The sequence below is a fragment of the Athene noctua genome, chromosome 2, assembly GCF_965140245.1.
Source record: "Athene noctua chromosome 2, bAthNoc1.hap1.1, whole genome shotgun sequence".
Taxonomy (NCBI): Eukaryota; Metazoa; Chordata; class Aves; order Strigiformes; family Strigidae; genus Athene; species Athene noctua.
In genome coordinates, this window is record NC_134038.1 from 141,938,717 (window position 1) to 141,958,276 (window position 19,560).

Below are 19,560 nucleotides of genomic sequence, written 5' to 3' on the forward strand. Positions count from 1 at the left end.
ATTGTATTTGTTGAAAAATCCCAAACCAGGAAATTGTTCTTGTTTGGGTTGCTCTTTTTCATGGAATTGTGACCTTCTGTAGTTCATGTGCGTTCCAAGCATTTGAAATATTCACAAATTAGTCAAACGGTTCAAAGCCTTGCTGCTAGTTGAATTAAAATTTCCTGTTTTTTCCTTTCCTTGGATTCCACAAAGTAAAATTAGCAGTACTTTGCCAGTGTGTATTTCATTTCAAAATGCTGAGAACCTGCTGACTGTCTGCCAGTTATCTGGTTAAAAACAAAACAATATCTAAGAACATCTTCCAACTTTCAATTACCTTCTGCTGCAAATCTGCATTTAGAACCACACAAACATCAAACCATCAGTGAATATGCAGAAAACAGATCTTTTATTTTTAAAAAGCATTAATAGCAAAAGATGGGTAAAGCACTGCTTGATTAAGATTAAAATTGGACATTAAGCAGTTTTCACACAAGATAAAGTTACTTGATTCCTCTATTTCAGATCAGAAAGATACTCCCAATATTTAAAGTTTTAAGAGTTCAATAGTAGCAACAAATTTAAGGAGGATCCAAGAAGAACAGGTTTTAAATGGCTGAAATGATATGAAAATGTGGGATAGCCTGAAATGCCTGGATCATCTGATCCAGCATATATCTGAACCAGAACATATCTGAGCGTAACTGAGTATCCACATTGTCTCTGAACTATTTTGGATATGCATGTGTGGTCTAGTCTCATGGTCAAGGTTTTTTGAATGGTTTAGTCTACATTGCCACCTCTGGCACTCAAGCACGTCCTCCCACTATTTCCCTCTTGACGCTGAAACTGTAAAATAAACTAACCTGGGATCATTAGTTCCCCGGTCCTGTCTGAATATGAATGGATAAACAAGTAGCAATAGATAGCACGCATTTCAACAAGTAGCAACAAACCGTGGCGGGAAGTACACAGCTCCAGCTGCACTCCTAACCAGACAGTTGTCAGAGATACTTGTCCAGTGGAGAATGCAGCAGGCAGTAAAAAGTGCAGTTACACTGACTTTTCATTTTTTGAAGTTTAGTCATATAGAATCCATTTAACTTGTTAGATGGATTTTTCTCAGTATATCAAAGAAAAAAAGCCTGGTTGCGTGAGTCCATCAGGACACCAGCTTTTAGTAACTTCCAGAAGCTGTTAGTTTCCTTTTCATACTGTTAGTAAGTGAAGGTTAAATACAGTTTTCAGTAGAAAGGCTCCTGCTGGCTTGAGTTTGAGGTGGTTGCTCCTGCCCTGGATACAAAACTATCACAGGGGTATCATCAAGAGAATCAGGGGAGAATACCAGCTTTAGTATTTTTAGTAAAATTTCTTTCCGTTTCTTCTTGAGTCCTGCGGGAGAATGACAGCAAATGACTGACTTAATGTATATGCCTACAAATGTTGCAGGTGATCATAAAATTTTCTCATCTATTTGTAAACCCAGTGCTTGTTTCTAAGAGTGCCTATCATTACATATTACAAAAGCTGGTTTTACACCTGGATGGAGAAATATAATCACTTCTCTCTTCTAAATCTTTCTACCTTTAGCTCATCATAGGGCAGTCTGCTCTTATTAGGAAACAAAGGAATAATGAGTTATTTTAACACTATCCCCTGCACAGTTCATACAATTCACTGACAATCAGTAGTCTCTGTTTCTCCATGGACTTCTAAAATTCTCTACAGGAAATGACAACTGTGATAAAAACAAAATTTGGAGTTTCCCCCCACCCTGATACTGAAAAAACATTAGCGATTGTAAAGGCAGAGAAGATATGTCAAGATTACATTAACATCACCCAGAGCTACCATCTTCCTCAGCTGGTTCTGGTCTCTGCTGTAGGAATGTACAAAGGGCTCACTGCTTTGGAGACTTCTGAGATGACCTTTCTTCATTGATGGTATTATTATGTTTTAAGTGTATTTCTCTGAAGAGTGATCTCTGACCAACATGTAAATCTTTAAAAGAGGAGACAAAATCTTCTACTTCTTGCCCCAAAATTGATCATTTAATTTCTCTCTCTCATTTGTAACAAGAAGTTATTTTCTAGGAAAAGAGCTATTCCAGAATAGTTTCCTATATGGATACTCTTAGTCTAGAACAAGAGTAATTTTTCCCAGTGTACTTTCATCCCCAGTAACTGTTACTGATTTTTCTCCAGAGGACCTTCTGCCTATAGGCAAGCCCTTACACTGAGACCAGAGACTATCCTTTTTGCATAACAGAGAAGATATGGATGATGTTGTTCTTCAAGGCTTTTCATTTTTTTTCCTGCAATCCCTAATACCATTGCATTTATGAGAATTTCCAAATGTGATACGTCATTGACCTGGAAACAAGGAACACTGGTGGCTCTTCTGAATTACCAGTTAATTCCAAGATAATGTACAAGCACACTGTGAAAAACCGTGACATGTTCACCATGGGGAAGTGTCTAATACCTCTTTGCAGACTAATCTGAATTTAACTCAAGTTAGAAATGAATTGGAGGATTGCTGCTCACAGTGCAATGGCTCTGTTCTGGCACTTAAAAGTAGATTCCACACTGTGACAGTGCATTTGCAAGAGCATTTTAAGCTTGTAATAAAACACAAACAGAAAATGGCTTATGAACTCAGTGATAAATGCTTTTTGCAGAACAAAATAAAGATAAGTGCACTCTTCATTGGCCTGAAGTGACAAACTCATGAAGTGTGTGGAATGTCTACAGGAAAATCAAAGGGTGGTAAAGTGTGTGAGGCCAAAATAACCTTTTGCTATAAACTTTGCATCCATCCAGAGCCTTTATCATAGGAGGCTGGGGCCTCTGGGTGAAATAGCTTTATAAGAATATGATGGTTAACTCATAGCAAAGCCCTGAGTAACTTTAAATGACAATGCAAAGTGCAGGTTATCAATAAATTACTGATCTTTAGATTCCTCACTACAGGCTCAGTATTCCCATGCACTGAGCACCTGAGCTTCTATCAGCAGGGAAGATAAGGGCACTCGACATCTAGAAGAGTGCTTGTGCTTGACAGTGTCAAAAAGGAGAACCACTGTTTACTAACAGAGTAGTGAGCTTAATCTGTACTTTGGCTTTGAAAATAAATGATATTGTCTTTTTCAGAAACAGTGTCGTCTCCCCTGTCATAGATGTCATAGACTGGAAGACTTTTCAGTACTATCACTCTGTGGGCCTGCATAGAGGTGTTTTTGACTGGAAACTAGATTTTCATTGGGAACCTGTGCCAGAGCATGAAGAGAAGGTACGACAGTCTCCCATCAGCCCTATCAGGTAACAGTCCATCAGCCAATATGCCTCCGTTAAGCTCAGCTTACTGTGCAGTTTGGGTCATCTTCCAGCTTACAGAAGAAAGACATGGTTACTTACATATGCTCAGTTAATGTTTTTTGAAGGGACAGGTTTCTGGCTTACACTGAGTTTGTTTGGCCTTTAGTTATCATTCTAACTAGATTGCAGTCACACTTTCTACATGACAAAAATTTTCCACACATTGAGACAACTAGTACACAACCTGACCAGACAAGGTGTGGAGATTTGAAGGGAAAGCAAAAGATGGATCATGCAGAGTTAAAAGAGATGTCTTGATCATGATCTGTTTGACTGTTGTTTTGGGTGTATATGTATGTAACATTACACATTGTTCTGAGCTTTATTTAATAATTCAGCTCTTGGCTCCCTTCCCCAAGCAAATCCTAGAATTCAGTTCCAGTTGTTCTTTCTTTGGGTTAGATAATTAATTTTTTCAAGCTTATGTGGAGTACTATTCAATCATTTTGCAATACTATCTCTATGGAAATGGCAGGATTTTCATCCTTCACATAATTCCCTATCCAAAACTGAAGGTGTTCACTTCCAAACTGTTTTCTACACCAGGAGTCCTGTGGTAGCTGGTGCAGTGGTGGCCATGGATCGACATTACTTCCAAAACACTGGAGCTTATGATTCTGACATGACCATGTGGGGAGCAGAAAATCTGGAACTATCTATAAGGGTAAGAATTTTAAGGAAAACATCAGGCTGTGGTAACTATGGGGCTTTTAAGAAACCTGAATGAAAAGGCAAGAAGTTATTTATAAAAGCAATTAGGTGCAGAATTGTCTCGAGGCATGGAGAATATCACTTTTCTTGCAGAAATCTCTCCCCATGCTCCGTGATCTGTCAGGACTATACAAGAACATGCAGCTGCTGAGAGTTAGGAGCATTATGTCACGAGAAGGAAGTTTGACTGGCTATCACTATCTGCCTGAGGACAGAGTCAGTGTTTTTGGCACCTTCTGAAAGCTGACTTCTTTTTTTTGGCATGTAACATGCACCAAAGGGAGAGTAGCTTTATTTCTTTGCCAGCCTGTAGTTTTAATACCAAATTGTTTATATTAAATTGTTTGCATTGATTTTTGCTGAATACAAAGACTGCATGATATTAAAAGCAATAACAACTGTAGACACAAAGGGCATGGAGTCTTTAATGTCCCAGACCAAAGAAGGTGTGCCCCCAGGCCTCTTCACTCCACTGCACTGTTTGTGCACAGAAAAACATAAAAGCATATAAGTAGCCATACTGGGTCGAATCAAAGGTCTGTCTTGCCTAGTATTTTCTTTGCATCTCTGTATCTGTGGGGAACAAGTGTATGAAGAAGCACATAATAATACTCTTGCTGTTTCCAGCAATGTGTAGATTAGGATTTCCTGAGGCAGAGTCTATAGTAAAGGAGCTTCTCTTTTTCAGATAAAGGTAATCTAAATAAGGTAATCTCTTTTTGTTCTTTCACCTGTGTTTCAGACCTGGCTCTGTGGTGGCTCTGTAGAAATTATACCATGCTCCCGAGTTGGGCATGTCTATCGAAGTCACTTTCCCCGTGCTTTCTCCTATGAAGAGGCCATTGTGAGGAACAAAATCCGAATAGCAGAGACATGGCTGGGCTCTTTTAAAGAGAACTTCTACAAGCATGACACAGTGGCTTTCTTAATCAGCAAGGTAAAGACATCGTAGCGGTTTGTTTCTGAGGGAAGGAGCATGTTGAGGTAGGGGGTGGAATAGGGGTGGGGGTGTCTGTGTGCAGTCAAACATTCAATGAGCATGGTGCTGGGGATAGTCTTTTTATGAAACCTTCCAGTGCAAGAGCTGTCAGATCAGGAAGGATCTTGTGCCTCAGAGTTGTTTGCTGAAGTTATCAAATCTCTTAGAGTATGACACTTTCTCCATATAACTCCTTCTTCAGCTTGCCTGTCACGCTGTGATTTATTTTCCACTGATAGTACATGGAGGATTGGAGTGCATCTGAAGTGGAAGCCAGTAGCACTGTGTGCTCGAAGCGACCTCCTAGAGGATTCGTTCTTCATTACTGAAGCTCTTCCTCATGTGATTCATGAGGATATTCAGTAATATTCACAGGCACGTGGCAAATTGTGGTGTCTCTCATACTGGAAGGGAACATACATATCTGAGTGACAGATATTGTCTAGTGACAAGAAAGATGGGTTTTTTCTTCCTGAACTGACAGATGTCCAGAAGCAACTGTCTGTAACTGAGAAAGTCAGATCTCAACATAGCCACTATTTACAAGTTACTTTTTCAGCAGAAGCATCACACAGGCAGCTATCTGACCCCCAGCGATTTGGATTCCCAGCAACCTGCACACTAAGACAGGCTTGCAGCCAGGTGTGTGGCGTAGCCCCGGCATGCAGCCACACTTGAATCATCTGCAGGCTGCACACCATCCAACAACTACAGAACAGCCAAACTTGTTTTTAAGCCACTGTATAATCCGTGGCAGATCAGGATCAGTCAAGGGACTGTATATCCCATGTATTACAAACCAGTGGATATTTGTTTATTGGCAGTCATGCAGCTGTGGTTAATGTTGTTAATGTTAGGCTGTTAATGATGTGAAGTTCTTAATGTTGCTGCAGTTCTCAGGAATTCTCTGGCTCCAGTACCTTTTCTTGTAACAGTATTCTCTCCTACAAGGCAGAGGGCAAACTTGTGAGCAGTTGTGAATGAAAACATGTACTTCATCTTCTTGTTCATTTAACAATGCCATGCTTTTAAGAAGAAAAAGATTCACTGAAAACAGTTTGGCAGATCACGGGTAGGTGCTGTGCAAAGTTCCCCATTCGGTTTTGCTCTTGCATTTGAGTCCTGCGTGCTTCAGTCATTGAAGTGCTGGCTATTGTCTAAGCAAGGCAGATCCAGCAGGAGCTGCACCGTAGTGGGGAGAGGGAAAAGGACCCTCCTTCAGCGTGACTTCTTGCCTGTCACCTAGTCTGACCTTACAGTCCACCAGTGGATCTGCCTCTCCAGTCAGCCTGCTATGCTAATCCTAGAGTCTGAAGCTGTCACGTTCCTTTTTTTATTCCATTTCCACTTTTTAAAAAAGCTTCTCCCTCCTCATCTATGTTGTAGGTTTGAACTCCACTGTCCAGAAGTTCAGCAATTGACACACAAGGGTTACATTCATGGAATTGCAAGGAGGATGCTAGGCCAAGTCTTTTAAGATGGACCTTTAAGTTAGGCCTTTAAATCATTTAATAATTTCCTGAAGGCCTTTCTTGTCAACTCAGAAGCAATTTTCTGTACTAAATACTACAGCCATCGATACAGTTTACTAGCTCTAAGCACCATGACCTTTTGCCTGAGAGTTTATTCTAGCCAGAATACTTTTAGTACTCCTAAGTATGATGCTCCTTCAAATGATCAATTTTACGATCTCTGTGCTCAGCATACCATAACATAAAAGGCCCTTTTCTCTGTTCTCTTCTTTCACAGCCAATATTTTCAGTATGTCAGTGCAGCGGGATGCTATTCAAAAGACACACGCAAGCGATGACATTATTGCTGCTCAGTTGCAGGTTGGGCCCTGTGGAGATTTATTGCACTGAGAGGGGGAGCATGGCAAAAATGTCCATGAGCCTTGATCGCTGCCATTGCCCACTGCAGAAAATAACTAGTGACCCCCATTTTGATGGCTTTAGAAGTCTTCCCGTTTTATAGTCTGCATTACATCCTGCACAGGATGCCCATGGCACAAGCGTTAATGCAGAGGAATAAAGCTCTTCCCAGCTCTCTATTATTTCAGCCACCATCTCTTTTTCTCCTTTTCTTGTGTGGTTTGTTTAGTTAATTTACAATCACAGTTTCCTTTCAGATTGGTTTACATGGATAATGACTTTCTTTACATTATTTACACCATTTATTTGGCATCAAATGCAGACTGTAACTAGTATGACAAAATGAGATTTACTGCCATTGCCTCCTTCAGCCAAAGCAGAGTCTCATGAGAAACATCTCTTTTTAGGGGAAGCATTTTTCTTCTCTATTTCCCTTTTGCAAGAAAACCTCTTGGGGACAGGTTTGTGTGGTGCTGAATTGCATACTGAATCTTAAGACTGATACTAAACTATGAGGTTCTCTTTAACATATTGCAACTGTTAAGCTTTGCCTGTGCAGCTACAGGGGCTGGCAAACACTGCCACGCAACACAACTGATCCCTGCCTTTAGAAACTGATACTTCTCCCTTGATCTCTGAGGCCCTTCATTTGTCAGTGTTTTCCAGGCATGTTGCAAAGTCCTTTTTTCTTTCTTATGGATGTAGAGAAATAGCTGGTCTGAGGAAAAGTTATTTATGGGCAATTCTTTGCTTACGTTACCAATTTTAATTTCTGATGTAGGAATCCAGACCAGTTTCCTGGAATCCAAAACTGCATTTTATAAAGTAGAAACATGAAGGGGGAAATCTACTGCTGGCAAGAGAGTCTTAAGGGTGATAAGATATTTTTAGTATTTGGGCACTGAGAGATTTAGAAAAGTGTTTTGTGTGGTTTTGAAATAGAAGGATTAGACACTTACCTGCTTAGAGGTTTTCAGAATCCTGTTAGCTACCTTGAGTGCTAAATACCCTCAAATATTCAGACTGTCAGTCCTCTGCAGTGCAGATGCCTGTAGCTGCACCAAGGTTTGAAGGCACTTGTCTTTTTTCAGAACAGAGTTGCTACCAGGAAGGGTGAGAGTTGATTTTGTGTGTATCTAATTCAAGAAAACACATAAATCACAGGAAAGGTTTTATGCCTTTATAGCCACAAAACACATTCACTTCCTAGATTTAGTAACTGTCAGATAATAATGTGATAGACTATATTTTGGGCTAAATTCTGTCATCACTTACATCCTCTGATCATGAAGAACTGACAATAACTGGGTAATTTGGGCTGTTAAAGCCAAGAAATTGAATTTTAATCAGCGGGGCAAATTCTATACAGAATTACGATCTATTACAATCCCACTGATTTCAGTGCAACAAGTATCAGACTTGACCCCAACTTTTTTAATTAAAAAGATGACAACTGACTTATCTTGCAGTATAATAATAATTTTTAGAGGAAATATTTATTTTCACAGTATATGCCTCTTCTGAAACATTTATTTCCCTCACAATGCCGGACTAAATGCTGTTTTAGCGCAAAGCTGGAGGAAGGCTATAGCTGATCCTCCCCCTTTGCATACTAATGAGATGATATATATCAATATCTATAACGTGCAGGATAGAAGAGGTGATAGAAATAATTCCTATGTCATCATTTTCTAGCATCTCTAACACAAGTACACTAGTAACCTTGTTGCCCCTATGCTTTCTCCATAAAGGCAGAGAAGCCAGACTGCAGTGAGCGCCTTCAGCTACAGAAGAGACTTGGGTGTAGAAATTTCCAATGGTTTGTATCAAATGTGTACCCTGAGCTCTCCCAACCTGAAGATGAACCAAGATTCTCTGGCAAGGTAAGAGAAAACACACTATAAAAATGATGAATGTTTTTGCATTGTTCAAAGACCCAGTATCCCTTCCATGTACTAAGTGAGCATAGAGTAAGAGACTGCTCCTGCTTTGAATAGTTTATTGTCCAAACAGACAATGAAACAAGGATCACAGGAGAAAGAAAAGGGCAGAGGAGACAAACAGCTAGTCCAAATTCTCACATAAATGTTGAAAGCCAGCCAGGAGCTGAACCCAGGTTTTCTGACTCAGTTCAGCATCACAGCTCAGAGGATCCTAACTTTAGTTTGTTTAGGTGCCATTCATAAAGGAAAAGAACTGTGTTGCTTCATGCAGATGGCAACTGCAACAGCAGCTGAGATGTCTCTGTGCTGGTCCATGTGCATGAAGAGAAAAAAGCACTTCTTCAGTCCTGCACTTCCCCCAGGGGCAGAGGTGGTAGCAATAGCAGTTCCTTCACTGAATGTGTATAAGAGGCAATATTCTCAAGGTTTTATTTTTAAAACACACAAATTTATAATTATCACTAGTTTAAATATGAATTTATTCCAGGCAGCCTTGCTGGATGGGATTTTCCCCCAACAAGGCTACAAGATTGACTAATTATGTCACACTCTGCTATCTGTAGACAGATTTTACTGTGTTCTTTTACTATTTTGTCTGTTCTTTATTATCAAAGTTTGCTCAAGAAGAGTGTAAGAATTGAGTGTGGATCACAGGGATTGTCACGTTTTTTTCTTCTGGAATATCTTGGATTTTTTCTGACTATAGTGTCCAGCTGAAGTGCAATTTCCATTAGCATAAACATTTTCACATATTTCTTTTAACTATCATAATAGTTAAAACCAGAATTGAGTATCTGTAACTTAAACAAAACTCACTGAGTAACACTGACCTTTGGGGAGACTCTACCTCTTTTATCAGGTCAGTTTGCAAGATCAATATGCAAGATCTAGTCTGAAAGAAAAAAATATTGCATGAATTATGAGCAAAAACATACAGTATGAAGAGATACATAAAAGTTAGCTGAAGGATATTTTGTTTGTATCTGATTGTGCTTTATTTCAGTATAAACCTTTACTTACAGCTTTACAATACGGGTGTTGGCTTCTGTGCAGATTACAGACCTGGAAAAGCCACTGCAGAAGGCTCTATTGAACTCGCCCCTTGCAGTCACAGTCTCACCCAGGTACTGTATACTTCAAGTACATCGGCACTCTATCTGATCTAGGGAACCATCCAGAAGACAGTCACTCCAACACGTATGTAAATGGCTTCATTGACATTAGTGGAAATACTGACTGATGTGTTCAAAATTAGGCAATGATGCCCACTCTTCTGCAGCTGAGTGTCATTTGAAAAATGGCAATGTTCCATGTGTCACTGAGGCCAGATATCCACACTTTGCTCCAGCAGAAATCATTAAGTGCCTATTGTTTAGTATATTTGGTAGTATCTGGAGAACAGAAGGCCTGGGAGTAAAAAATATATAACAATTCTAGAATAGTGGGGATGGGTTTCCCCATTTAGTGCCTAAAACTTCAGTTTAGTGCCTAAAGTGCAGTCAAAGACCAAAGGGAAATTCATGTACACCCCCAAGGTGGCATTAGACTAGCAAGCTCATGCATTAAGAGAAGCCAAACCAATACAGATCGACTGCAGATATTTACTCCAAGTCCCAAGCAAGTTTTGCTGCTCACACTGAGCTCAGGATGAGCTGCAGGCACACTTCTAACTGCAGTGTGTGTGGGCAGAAACACTCTTCTGTTAAAATATTTATTAAACTAGAAAATTTTATTATAGGATGTGTTTACTTTATACATAATTACAGTCCACAAAGCCTTTCCTGAGGTAAATAGCTATGCCAGAATTAGCTAGTGGGGGGAATTGCTTTGCAGGGTCAAGGCTGTTGGGTCTCAGTCACTCATGTTTGGGTTGCATCTTAACAAACATGTACAGGAAATTGTTCTTGGAATTAGCATTTAAAAATTAATTGGGATGTCCTTCCATCGTTGTTCAAACAAACCCTCCCTTTTCCAGTACTTTGAATATAACAGCATGAAGGAAATCCGGCTTGGTTCTGCTCCGCTGTTTTGCTTTGATGTCAGACACGGGAAGGTTATCCCTCAAAACTGTACAAAGGAGACAGACAACAGCCACCAGCACTGGGATGTCCAGGAGGTCAGTAGTGACTCTGCTGTGAGGGGAAGACAGTTGACAGGGACTGTGGGATCACTGGGCAACTGACAGGATTCGTATGTGGGGAAGGGAGGAGATATTTGAAGGGCAAGTTTCATTTCTGTACCATTTTCACCCAGGAAATTTAGGATGCCTCTTCTCCATTTACACTGTCTTTGTGAAATAAGTTTGGTTTTTACAAATTTTACAAATTACAAGAATCTTACCTAAATTCCTATGTCCTGTTTTAACTGTTTCTCTTACTGGCCTTAGAGGAATAGAATCAGAATCAGTAGTTGTGAAAATAAGAGCAGGGCAAATCCTTGCCCATTTCTTTTGGATAGAGGAAGAGTCTGGAAATCCTGAACCCTCCCTTTGGGAGCAGGGCAAACATTAAAATTCCTCCTGCATTGTGAGAGAAAAGTAAACTTCCTAACAGAGGAATTCAGTGGACTGCACCCAGCAGAGCAGGAACTCCTCCACAAGACTGAAAAATGTCATGCTCTAGGACAGCCTGGGAAAATAGCAGTTACTGTAGTTGTAGGGATGCTGCAATCCTCTGGTACAGTTCCTACTGTAATTTATTTTGGTTCCTAAGGGAACCACTGGTCCTTTTGAAACTTTGTGGCCTGTAGTACTGTAGTTGATGCTGATGACAATCTCTACCCATAAGAAACAAACGGTGGAAATGAGATTTACTGAATTCTGATTCTGCACCTACCACTCCTGTCAGCTTCGACAGGAATTGTGAATACTCACCATGCCTTAGGCTCAAAGCTAAACTTAGTCATTATGTTTAGAGCAATACTTTAAAATTTTTGAACAACCAGTCATTACTGATCTATGGTATGTATAACATTTCCAGAACATGGCCTAGCTTTTACTGAAATCCCTTATTTTTAATTTGTTCTTTCTTTCCCTTCTCTCATCTTGTAGAATGGAACGATTGTCCATGTCCTTTCTGGCAAATGCATAGAGGCAGCGAAGAGTGAACATGAGAAGGACTTGTTCTTGTGTGTATGTAACAAGAATGCAAACCAGGTCTGGCAATTTGAACGTTCCAGTGTGCTACGTCAGAGATGACTGACAGGTCTCTGTGGAGGTCAAGTCCCCAAAATTTAACATTACTTCTGTTTGGGATTTAAGATACATTTCCTGCATGGACAAGAAAGATGTTTGTGTTTGCTGTAGTACGCAGGGAAGTTACAAAGGTCTCTCTTTTTATAGCCTGGCTCAAATAGTTGCTGCCAGTTCCTGGTTTATTCAGCTCTAGCTAAAATTTCTATTTATTCTTGAAGCAAGGAATAAAGATATTGTGAGCATCAACAGATTCTCAACTCTGCTATTGCAGAAGATAGTTAAGTTTGCCCTTTGAAGGAAACATGGAAAATTGGCTGCCAGACAGCTTGTCTTTAGCATATTCTGTGACTTCTGAGGATACAGGAAAATGAATGTTTGTGAAACTTTTGAAACTGTGAGAGTAAGCGAGCCAAACCAGGATAAAGAGAGAGTTTAGCCTTTTTTTACAGTGCACTCCACTCATATAAAACAAAGTAGGTTTTGTATACATAAAAGTAGTAGATGTTTTCAGCGGTAATAGATAAAATTTTATTTTCCAACTAGCATGAGCCAAACTTCTACCCTCTATGAGACTGCACAGAGCATAAATTAGCACTTAATTAGGCACTAACTGCTCTAATTGACTTGGAATACCAACAGTCCTGTGTTTGGCACACCCTTCCTTACATTCTTCCTCCACAGTCTAATTTGGATGGGAGAATGAGACTGAAATATTAACTTTTGTTTGCGAGTTTTAATGAAATTTAAGAACAACTCTTCAGGAAACTTCTGTGGAATATGGAATAAGATTGAACTAGATTAGAAGGAAGGGTAACAACTTCTCTGCTTATTTTGAAATGGAAAGTATCAGTGGCATCCATTTGCTCTTATAAAACTAGGGGATGAGTTTATTATTATTCCAGTGACAAAAGTGATGAAAACAGCAAATGAAAGGAAAAAGCAGATTTCAACAGTGGCTACTAGGAAGAAAATACTGGTGCCTACTTCACTTGCTTGCAGCCTATATCTTTCACACTGTCAGTTTTAGCCCAGAAAGTCTTTTAGATTCTTGCTGTTGTGGTTCTCCAAGCTGATCCTCAAATGACAGTAGCATACAAAATTTTCTAAACAAGCTACTGCAGAGCCTGTATCCCTGCTGACCTCCCATCTTTCAAAGAAGTGAATGAGAGTTTGTGTTAGGTAATGAGAATGGTCTCATACATTGTGCACTACCAAAGCAACTTTCTCTCAGTATTTTGTTAGGGCACTTTCCATTTTGGAGTTAAAACTAATAACGATGACACTTTCCAAGAGCCTGCTAAGACAGAAGAACAAAGATTTGGGAGTCTTCCCACATCAGCACCACACCTGATTTACAGTATAAATCAGTCATAACCATATGTATTTATTAAAGGGGAATAGCATCATTAATGAAACTTAAATTTGTTTTTGACATTTTTTTCAAGACACGGAAAATTGGGTTTTTTTTGTAAAAGGTAGAGCACTTTGTTTGAACTTTAGAGAAAGGAAGGAATAACAGAATATTCTGCTCAGAGCCTCCCAGTCACCTGCTCTTGATAAATCATAATAAATTCGTTTCAAGCATATAAAACTGGTTACAACAGAAGTCACGAACAGCATTCTGTGCCGTCCAAAACATTTCCCAGTGGGGTCTCTGCTTGCTCTGAGTGGTGCCTGAACACCATGTTCAGGCATCATTCCAATCACCCTAATTATCACTTACTCTTTCTTTGATAGCATCAGAATCTAATACCATTTGCTGCTGTGTGATTTAAGATTTCCTGTGACGTTCTTGAAAATGCTTCAAATTTCAGCTGAAAGGATGGTAGTAACTTCTTCCAGAACACCAAGTGATCCCTGATCATTGCCCAAATCTAGGGTGAGAAGAGAGAATTTCTAAAATTGCATAAAAGCTGAGTGAAATGCTGTTTTAATGACATGTGTTTCCTTTATTTTAAATTATATGTATGCCAGATTTTTTAGTAATGTATTATTTATTATATTTTGGACTCTACACTGGGAATATAATTCCTTCAGCATTTAGCTTAATGTTAAAAGCGTATACAAATGTGGTAATTGATCACAAGTGGGATTTATCATAAGAATTAAAATATTTTTGGTTTAGAGAGGAAACGTTTGGAATTAAACCTAAGAGATGTGGACATCCTCATACTGCTTTTTAACATAATAATAAAAACCTAGAAAATAAGCTTTGCTGTAGATATATGTACAATAGAAAAATATGCTACGTAACTCCTCTTCCAACAAAATGAAAATATATGGTTCGGTACCATTTAAAAAATAATTGTTATGACACTTGTTTCTTTTAGCAACAGTGTAAATGTGTGCTTGGTTTCCCAGGGAACTAAACCCCAGAACACAGGCCAGAAGGGAGCTTCAGTGTGGTCTAGGAGGTCTCTGTATGGGGATGGGGACAGCCAGGGGACACAGATTGTGAGCCATACCATAGTGCACACTTCCCTCTAATATAAACATAAATTCTTAGTACACAAAAAAAAAACCCAAAGGGAAAACATCTATCTTGTTTTTCCTAGTTCCCTTCCTGTATGCCTTTTAACTGGATTGGTTGGTTGTACCAACGCTGCTTCCCCATTTACACTTTGTCCCTGTGGTTAGATCCACCAGCTAGACCCTTCTCCTCATGCAGATAGTACAGGGGACCCGACAGAGGGTCTCTGCTGAGGGTGCTAGTGTGTTTTCCTCAGTTTTGTCCATCTTTCACACAACACTAGCAGACATGGAATTACTTTTAGCTCTGTATTTAGACAGGGGCAACATTTCAGGTTCTTCTGATTCCCACTGACTGGAGAGACACATAAGAACAAAATGTTTCAGGCAAGGATGGAGTAGCAGTTTTAACTCTGAAGGCCACCAAAGCGAAGCCTTGGGCAAGAGCAAAGGAAATCCAGCATACCACAAGTAAACATTTTACAGTCTAACCCCACCTGTTTCTTTCAATTTGGCAACCCAGGCATAATGAATGCTTTGAGCCAAACCCACCCATGAAGCTGAACTAAAAGGTCAGATTCACAAACACATTACCTTTCGGTTGACAACACTAAATAGCCTGGTTTATTCCTCTTCCAGCTAACTGGAAATAGAAGAACATAAAGGGTTGAAGTATTATTCACCTTACTTTTAAAGCTAGACCCAGTTGATGCAGTCATTATTGGCCATAGTTTGGGGTTTGTCCAGTTAGGTGAGGTGTCATCACTAACGCAGAGAAACAGAATGGCAGCATTTTTCTCCATGCGTTAACCTGAAGTTTGAGAGGGGGGAAAGGTTAAAGCAATCTTTGGGCTAAATCCTGTAGCACGGAAACGTTCAGGGCACCTCTCACTCCATGTGTAAGTGCCTCCAGGTCCTCCCTTAGAGACACTGATTCAGCTGTAATACTGTCTGATTACTAAAATGCAATAGCTTCGATTACAGATTCCCCCAGGAAGGAACGGGGCTATGCTGAGGCAGCAAGACAAGATCAGTAACAGCCTAGAGTTGCGTAACAGCTGGAAGGTGACATGTGAGTGAAAGCTTTCAGATTCTGCCTTTGTATCTCATTTTATCTCCAGGGGTTTGATTCAGGTTACAAACGTATTGGAAGGAAGTGAAAAAGGAGTGTTTTGCAAATATTGGTAACTTCTTGGCTCATGTTTTTAAGCTATACAATCTGCACATGTCTGCCCTGAATAAAGTATATCAGTGCATAGTGGAATGTTGTCTTTTTATTCCCCTTCATTGTGATATGAGTGGCTAATGACTCTTCTTCCTCATGCTGCAGAATAGCTGGTCTACAAAGACCCTGTTGGAAAGCCTCCAGTGGCAATACCTTCACTTAGCCATCACCTAAAGGTCTTAAAGAAATGTACAGGGGGACTCTGCCTCCACCAACATTTTAGAGGGGGGTTGATTTTATAGTCCTCTGCCATAATTCCTATTGGTTTCAGTGGAAAGGTGTGAACAGGGACTACAGAAGTAGAGTCCCAGGAGAGCATGATCTCTGGCACACTCTTCGGACAGCTCACAGCTGTTTCTTCACCAGGTCACTTGGAAGGATGTACCAGAAAAACAATCTGGCTACACGACTTGGGGTAGCAGGCATAGCATTTTTGCCGTCTTTCTAGCTGCAAATGGTGGGTTTTTGTAAAATAGTATCCCACTTGGGGATTACTATGCGTTAGAGACATGGGATGGGATTCACCTCTGTTAACTGCAGCCACCTAAACAGTAGATGCAACTAAGCTAATTGTCTAGGCTTCTACTGGTCAGCAGAGAACACTCCCAGAGGTAACATCTTTCATTGCGAAGACAAGTATTTAAACAAGATGGGTGAATCACTATCTAGAAGTGCTTGCTTTATCTACTGATTAGAAAGGGAGTCTTCATGTTTAATTTAGATGGCATGCATAGCTTTCAAACTGGAGTTAGGTGGAAGGAACATCATTCGAAGGGTACCCAGGCTAAAATCCCCCCCAGGAGCACAACCCCACTGCCCAGTTCTTCTGATTCCCCCCAGATCTGGCTTTACACAGAGCAATGACATCCAAGAACAAACTCCCTTGCCACCATCTGCAGTTTCATCAACTAAGCTTACACCAACAGCACTTATTTTTTTCAAGATAGCTTCTTTGTTCACAAACCAAGAGACCCCACTATGTAGGATGCTGTGTTGCAGTACAATCTGGTCCCAGTGGAATAAGAATTTACATTTTCAGAAAAGTCTCTTTGGAGATGTTAGTTCTAATATTAATGATAAATCTTCTATATCTTTATGCTGAGTAGGCTAGAAAGTGACAGCAGAATTTTCATGGTAGAGAACAGATACAGGTGTCAGGATTGTCAGCAAGGTTCTTCTTTTTAGCTTAAACCTAAATTACAAACAGCCCAGCCTGAAGGCTGAATACATTACTTAGTTTCTAAGTAGCCATACAATGAACATTGTTAATACTATCATGATATTTATTTGCATTAATCTTAATTTTGTTACAAATTGAGAAGATGGTGAAAATAATCCATTTTAAAAAATATGCATTATATAAAAACATTAAAGATATCTTAACATAATCTAAATTATTTTGTGCAATTATTCAAAAGATTGCTACCACAAATCTCCATTTTTTGCCATACATTTACTAGTCTTTCAGTCTTAGACACTAATAATGTCACTTATATTGTTATAGGCATAAATGAGCTTTAAAGGATTACATCCTTTAGTGTTATGTTTTTCACAGTATTCTTTCTTAAATTGATATCCTATTAGGTGAAAACAGGTTTTTTTACAGTCTCTTTTTCATCATTTAATGTGACATTTACATGAAAAATTTAACTGCAGATATGAAAGAAAATCTACTAGTTCTTTGATGCATCAGGAGTTCATCTCAAGATTCAGAATATCAGATATTTGTATCTGAGTACAAATCATTGAGAGGCTGCTTCAAACAGTGTATTCTGTCAGTCACTCTTTATACATACTGTTTGGGATTGCTGAACAAACCAAAAGTGGTCAAAAGCTGTAGCCAAATCAAAATGTTTAATGCAAAACAGTCCTATAGAGAAGATAGTTCGCTGCCTGAGTGTCATTTTATTTTTCATTTCCTTTTATTAGAAAGCAGTGCCTGCTCTGCCTGCTTAGAAATCAAGAGCCAAGCAGTGAACAAAAAGACAGTTTCATAATCAGAATTATTTCAAGTGGGCAGATGCATAAAACTCATCACATCAATTAAAAATAAGCCTTGCAGTAACATTCTCATTGGCCAAGTTGTCTGTTTAAATCACTGGCTTTTTGTCATCTTATCTAATTTGTGTATTTGTCATACCCATCGAAAACTCATTGTCTGTGGTGCCAAGAGCAGTTTTAACTTACAAATCTGTCAACAAAACCTATAGCCTGGAAGAGCGCTTAGTCTGAGTGAGCAATGAATGCTTCCTGAGTTCAGCTGATGGATCACCAGCTGCCGTGCCAAGCCCCCAGCCAGTGGCAAGAGCCGCTTCTCTGGGGTAGTTTGCCATTCATTCCTTTATTTGCAGAAGCAAAGGAAACATTAATTTCCCAGTGTAACAAGCCACAGTCAGCCTGTGGTGTTTGCGTAGAAATGCACACGTACAGCCTCAGGAACGGAGCCTGGTGCTGATGCTAAGGAAATAACCTTTAGTTTTACATAAACAATGAGCAGTTTCGGCTCCAGTTCCCGCTGTTGGAACAACCTCCTGCGTGTAGCCCGTGACAGCCTCTTAAGATTCTCTAGTGCCAAGAACAACTCTTAAGTCAGTGATGAAAGGGGAGGGTGAAACAAAATAGGTCTTGACACTGAAAAATAACTCGATAAGCAAGATAAGTTCACTGAGACCACGATTTCCTAATTACAAGAAAACATCCGTCTTTTCTGAAAAATACAGTATTTCCTACGTTTTCATTGAACATTAGATGTTGTAACGTGACGCTCAGGCTTGGCAGAGAGTGGTAATTCTATTTTGCAGAATTTCCAAGGTTTCTAAGTTCAGTTTGCTTTCAGTGTGGAACAAGACCCAATGTTTTCTTTACTCTCTGAAACAGAGCTGGGCTGCTCACCAGAGGTATGAGGAGAGAGGACCCCAGGACAGGGCTGCCCATGGCAGGGTGCTGGGATCCACCTCCTTGTCGCCCCATCATAAGAAAGAATGCTTTCCTCTGGGATGTCTTGCTTTCAACAAGCTAGCAAATGTTGATAAAAAATTATTTTGCTGGAATTTTCTTTGCCAGCTCTTTTGAACATGTTTACAACAATTACATGCTAGCAAAGACTGCAGACGCAGCAGAATGAGGAAAATCAATATTTAGTTTTTAACAGAGGGAAAGAAGAGAGGAAAGTGGCAAATGGGAAAAATTGAATTTAATTTCAATTCCCAGGTACATCCATCCAGTTCTTTTTACAGCACTGGAACACTGTAGAACAATCCAACAGGGCTACAACAGTAACAGCAGCCTCAGGTCTATGTTGCAAGTACTGGCTCCTAATGGCATGCCTGGCCAGGAAAGCTTTTCTCTACATTTTCGTGCATTCCGGCCATTTGCTCTTTCTGCTCTCCTCAGCTCCTGGGATCATTTTCATCTCTGCCTACCTGCAAAAGCAAGCTCCGGAGGGGAAAGAACGAAGGGGAAGGCTGGGGATTAAGGACCCAGAACCAAGTCCTCAAAGCTGTTTCAGCTGGTGGTAGCTGCCCTGCTGTTTAATCTCTTGGCATTTGACTCACTCTTGGTTCCTGCTAGCAGTTCACTCGTCAGGTAGATCTGAGCAGCCTGAGCCTTCCTCCACAGTCAATCCTCCCTGCTCTAACTTGGGCGACAAATTACCTGAGTATGACCCAAGTGTAAGAAAAGCCTACCTCCCACTCCTCAGGGATGTGGCAGGAATGCACAAAAATCACTCGGGATCAGAGGCAAAGCTAATATTTTGGGTCCAGCAGTCAGATGCCGTTCCTCCAGCCTGCCTAGCACTAGCCCATGCTG

General features: G+C 40.0%; 1 protein-coding gene across 1 annotated transcript in view; it reads left to right on the forward strand.

Annotated features, from left to right (window-relative positions):
- GALNT15 (polypeptide N-acetylgalactosaminyltransferase 15) overlaps positions 1 to 15,773 on the forward strand; it is a 29,237-nt gene extending 13,464 nt beyond the window's left edge. Inside the window, exons 5-11 of the mRNA XM_074900490.1 lie at positions 3,135 to 3,302; positions 3,906 to 4,023; positions 4,813 to 5,007; positions 8,672 to 8,803; positions 9,886 to 9,987; positions 10,839 to 10,979; positions 11,913 to 15,773. Coding sequence (XP_074756591.1) covers positions 3,135 to 3,302; positions 3,906 to 4,023; positions 4,813 to 5,007; positions 8,672 to 8,803; positions 9,886 to 9,987; positions 10,839 to 10,979; positions 11,913 to 12,059 — 1,003 coding nt within the window. The 3' untranslated portion in view covers positions 12,060 to 15,773. The remainder of the gene's footprint in view (positions 1 to 3,134; positions 3,303 to 3,905; positions 4,024 to 4,812; positions 5,008 to 8,671; positions 8,804 to 9,885; positions 9,988 to 10,838; positions 10,980 to 11,912) is intronic.
- The last annotated feature ends 3,787 nt before the right edge of the window (positions 15,774 to 19,560 follow it).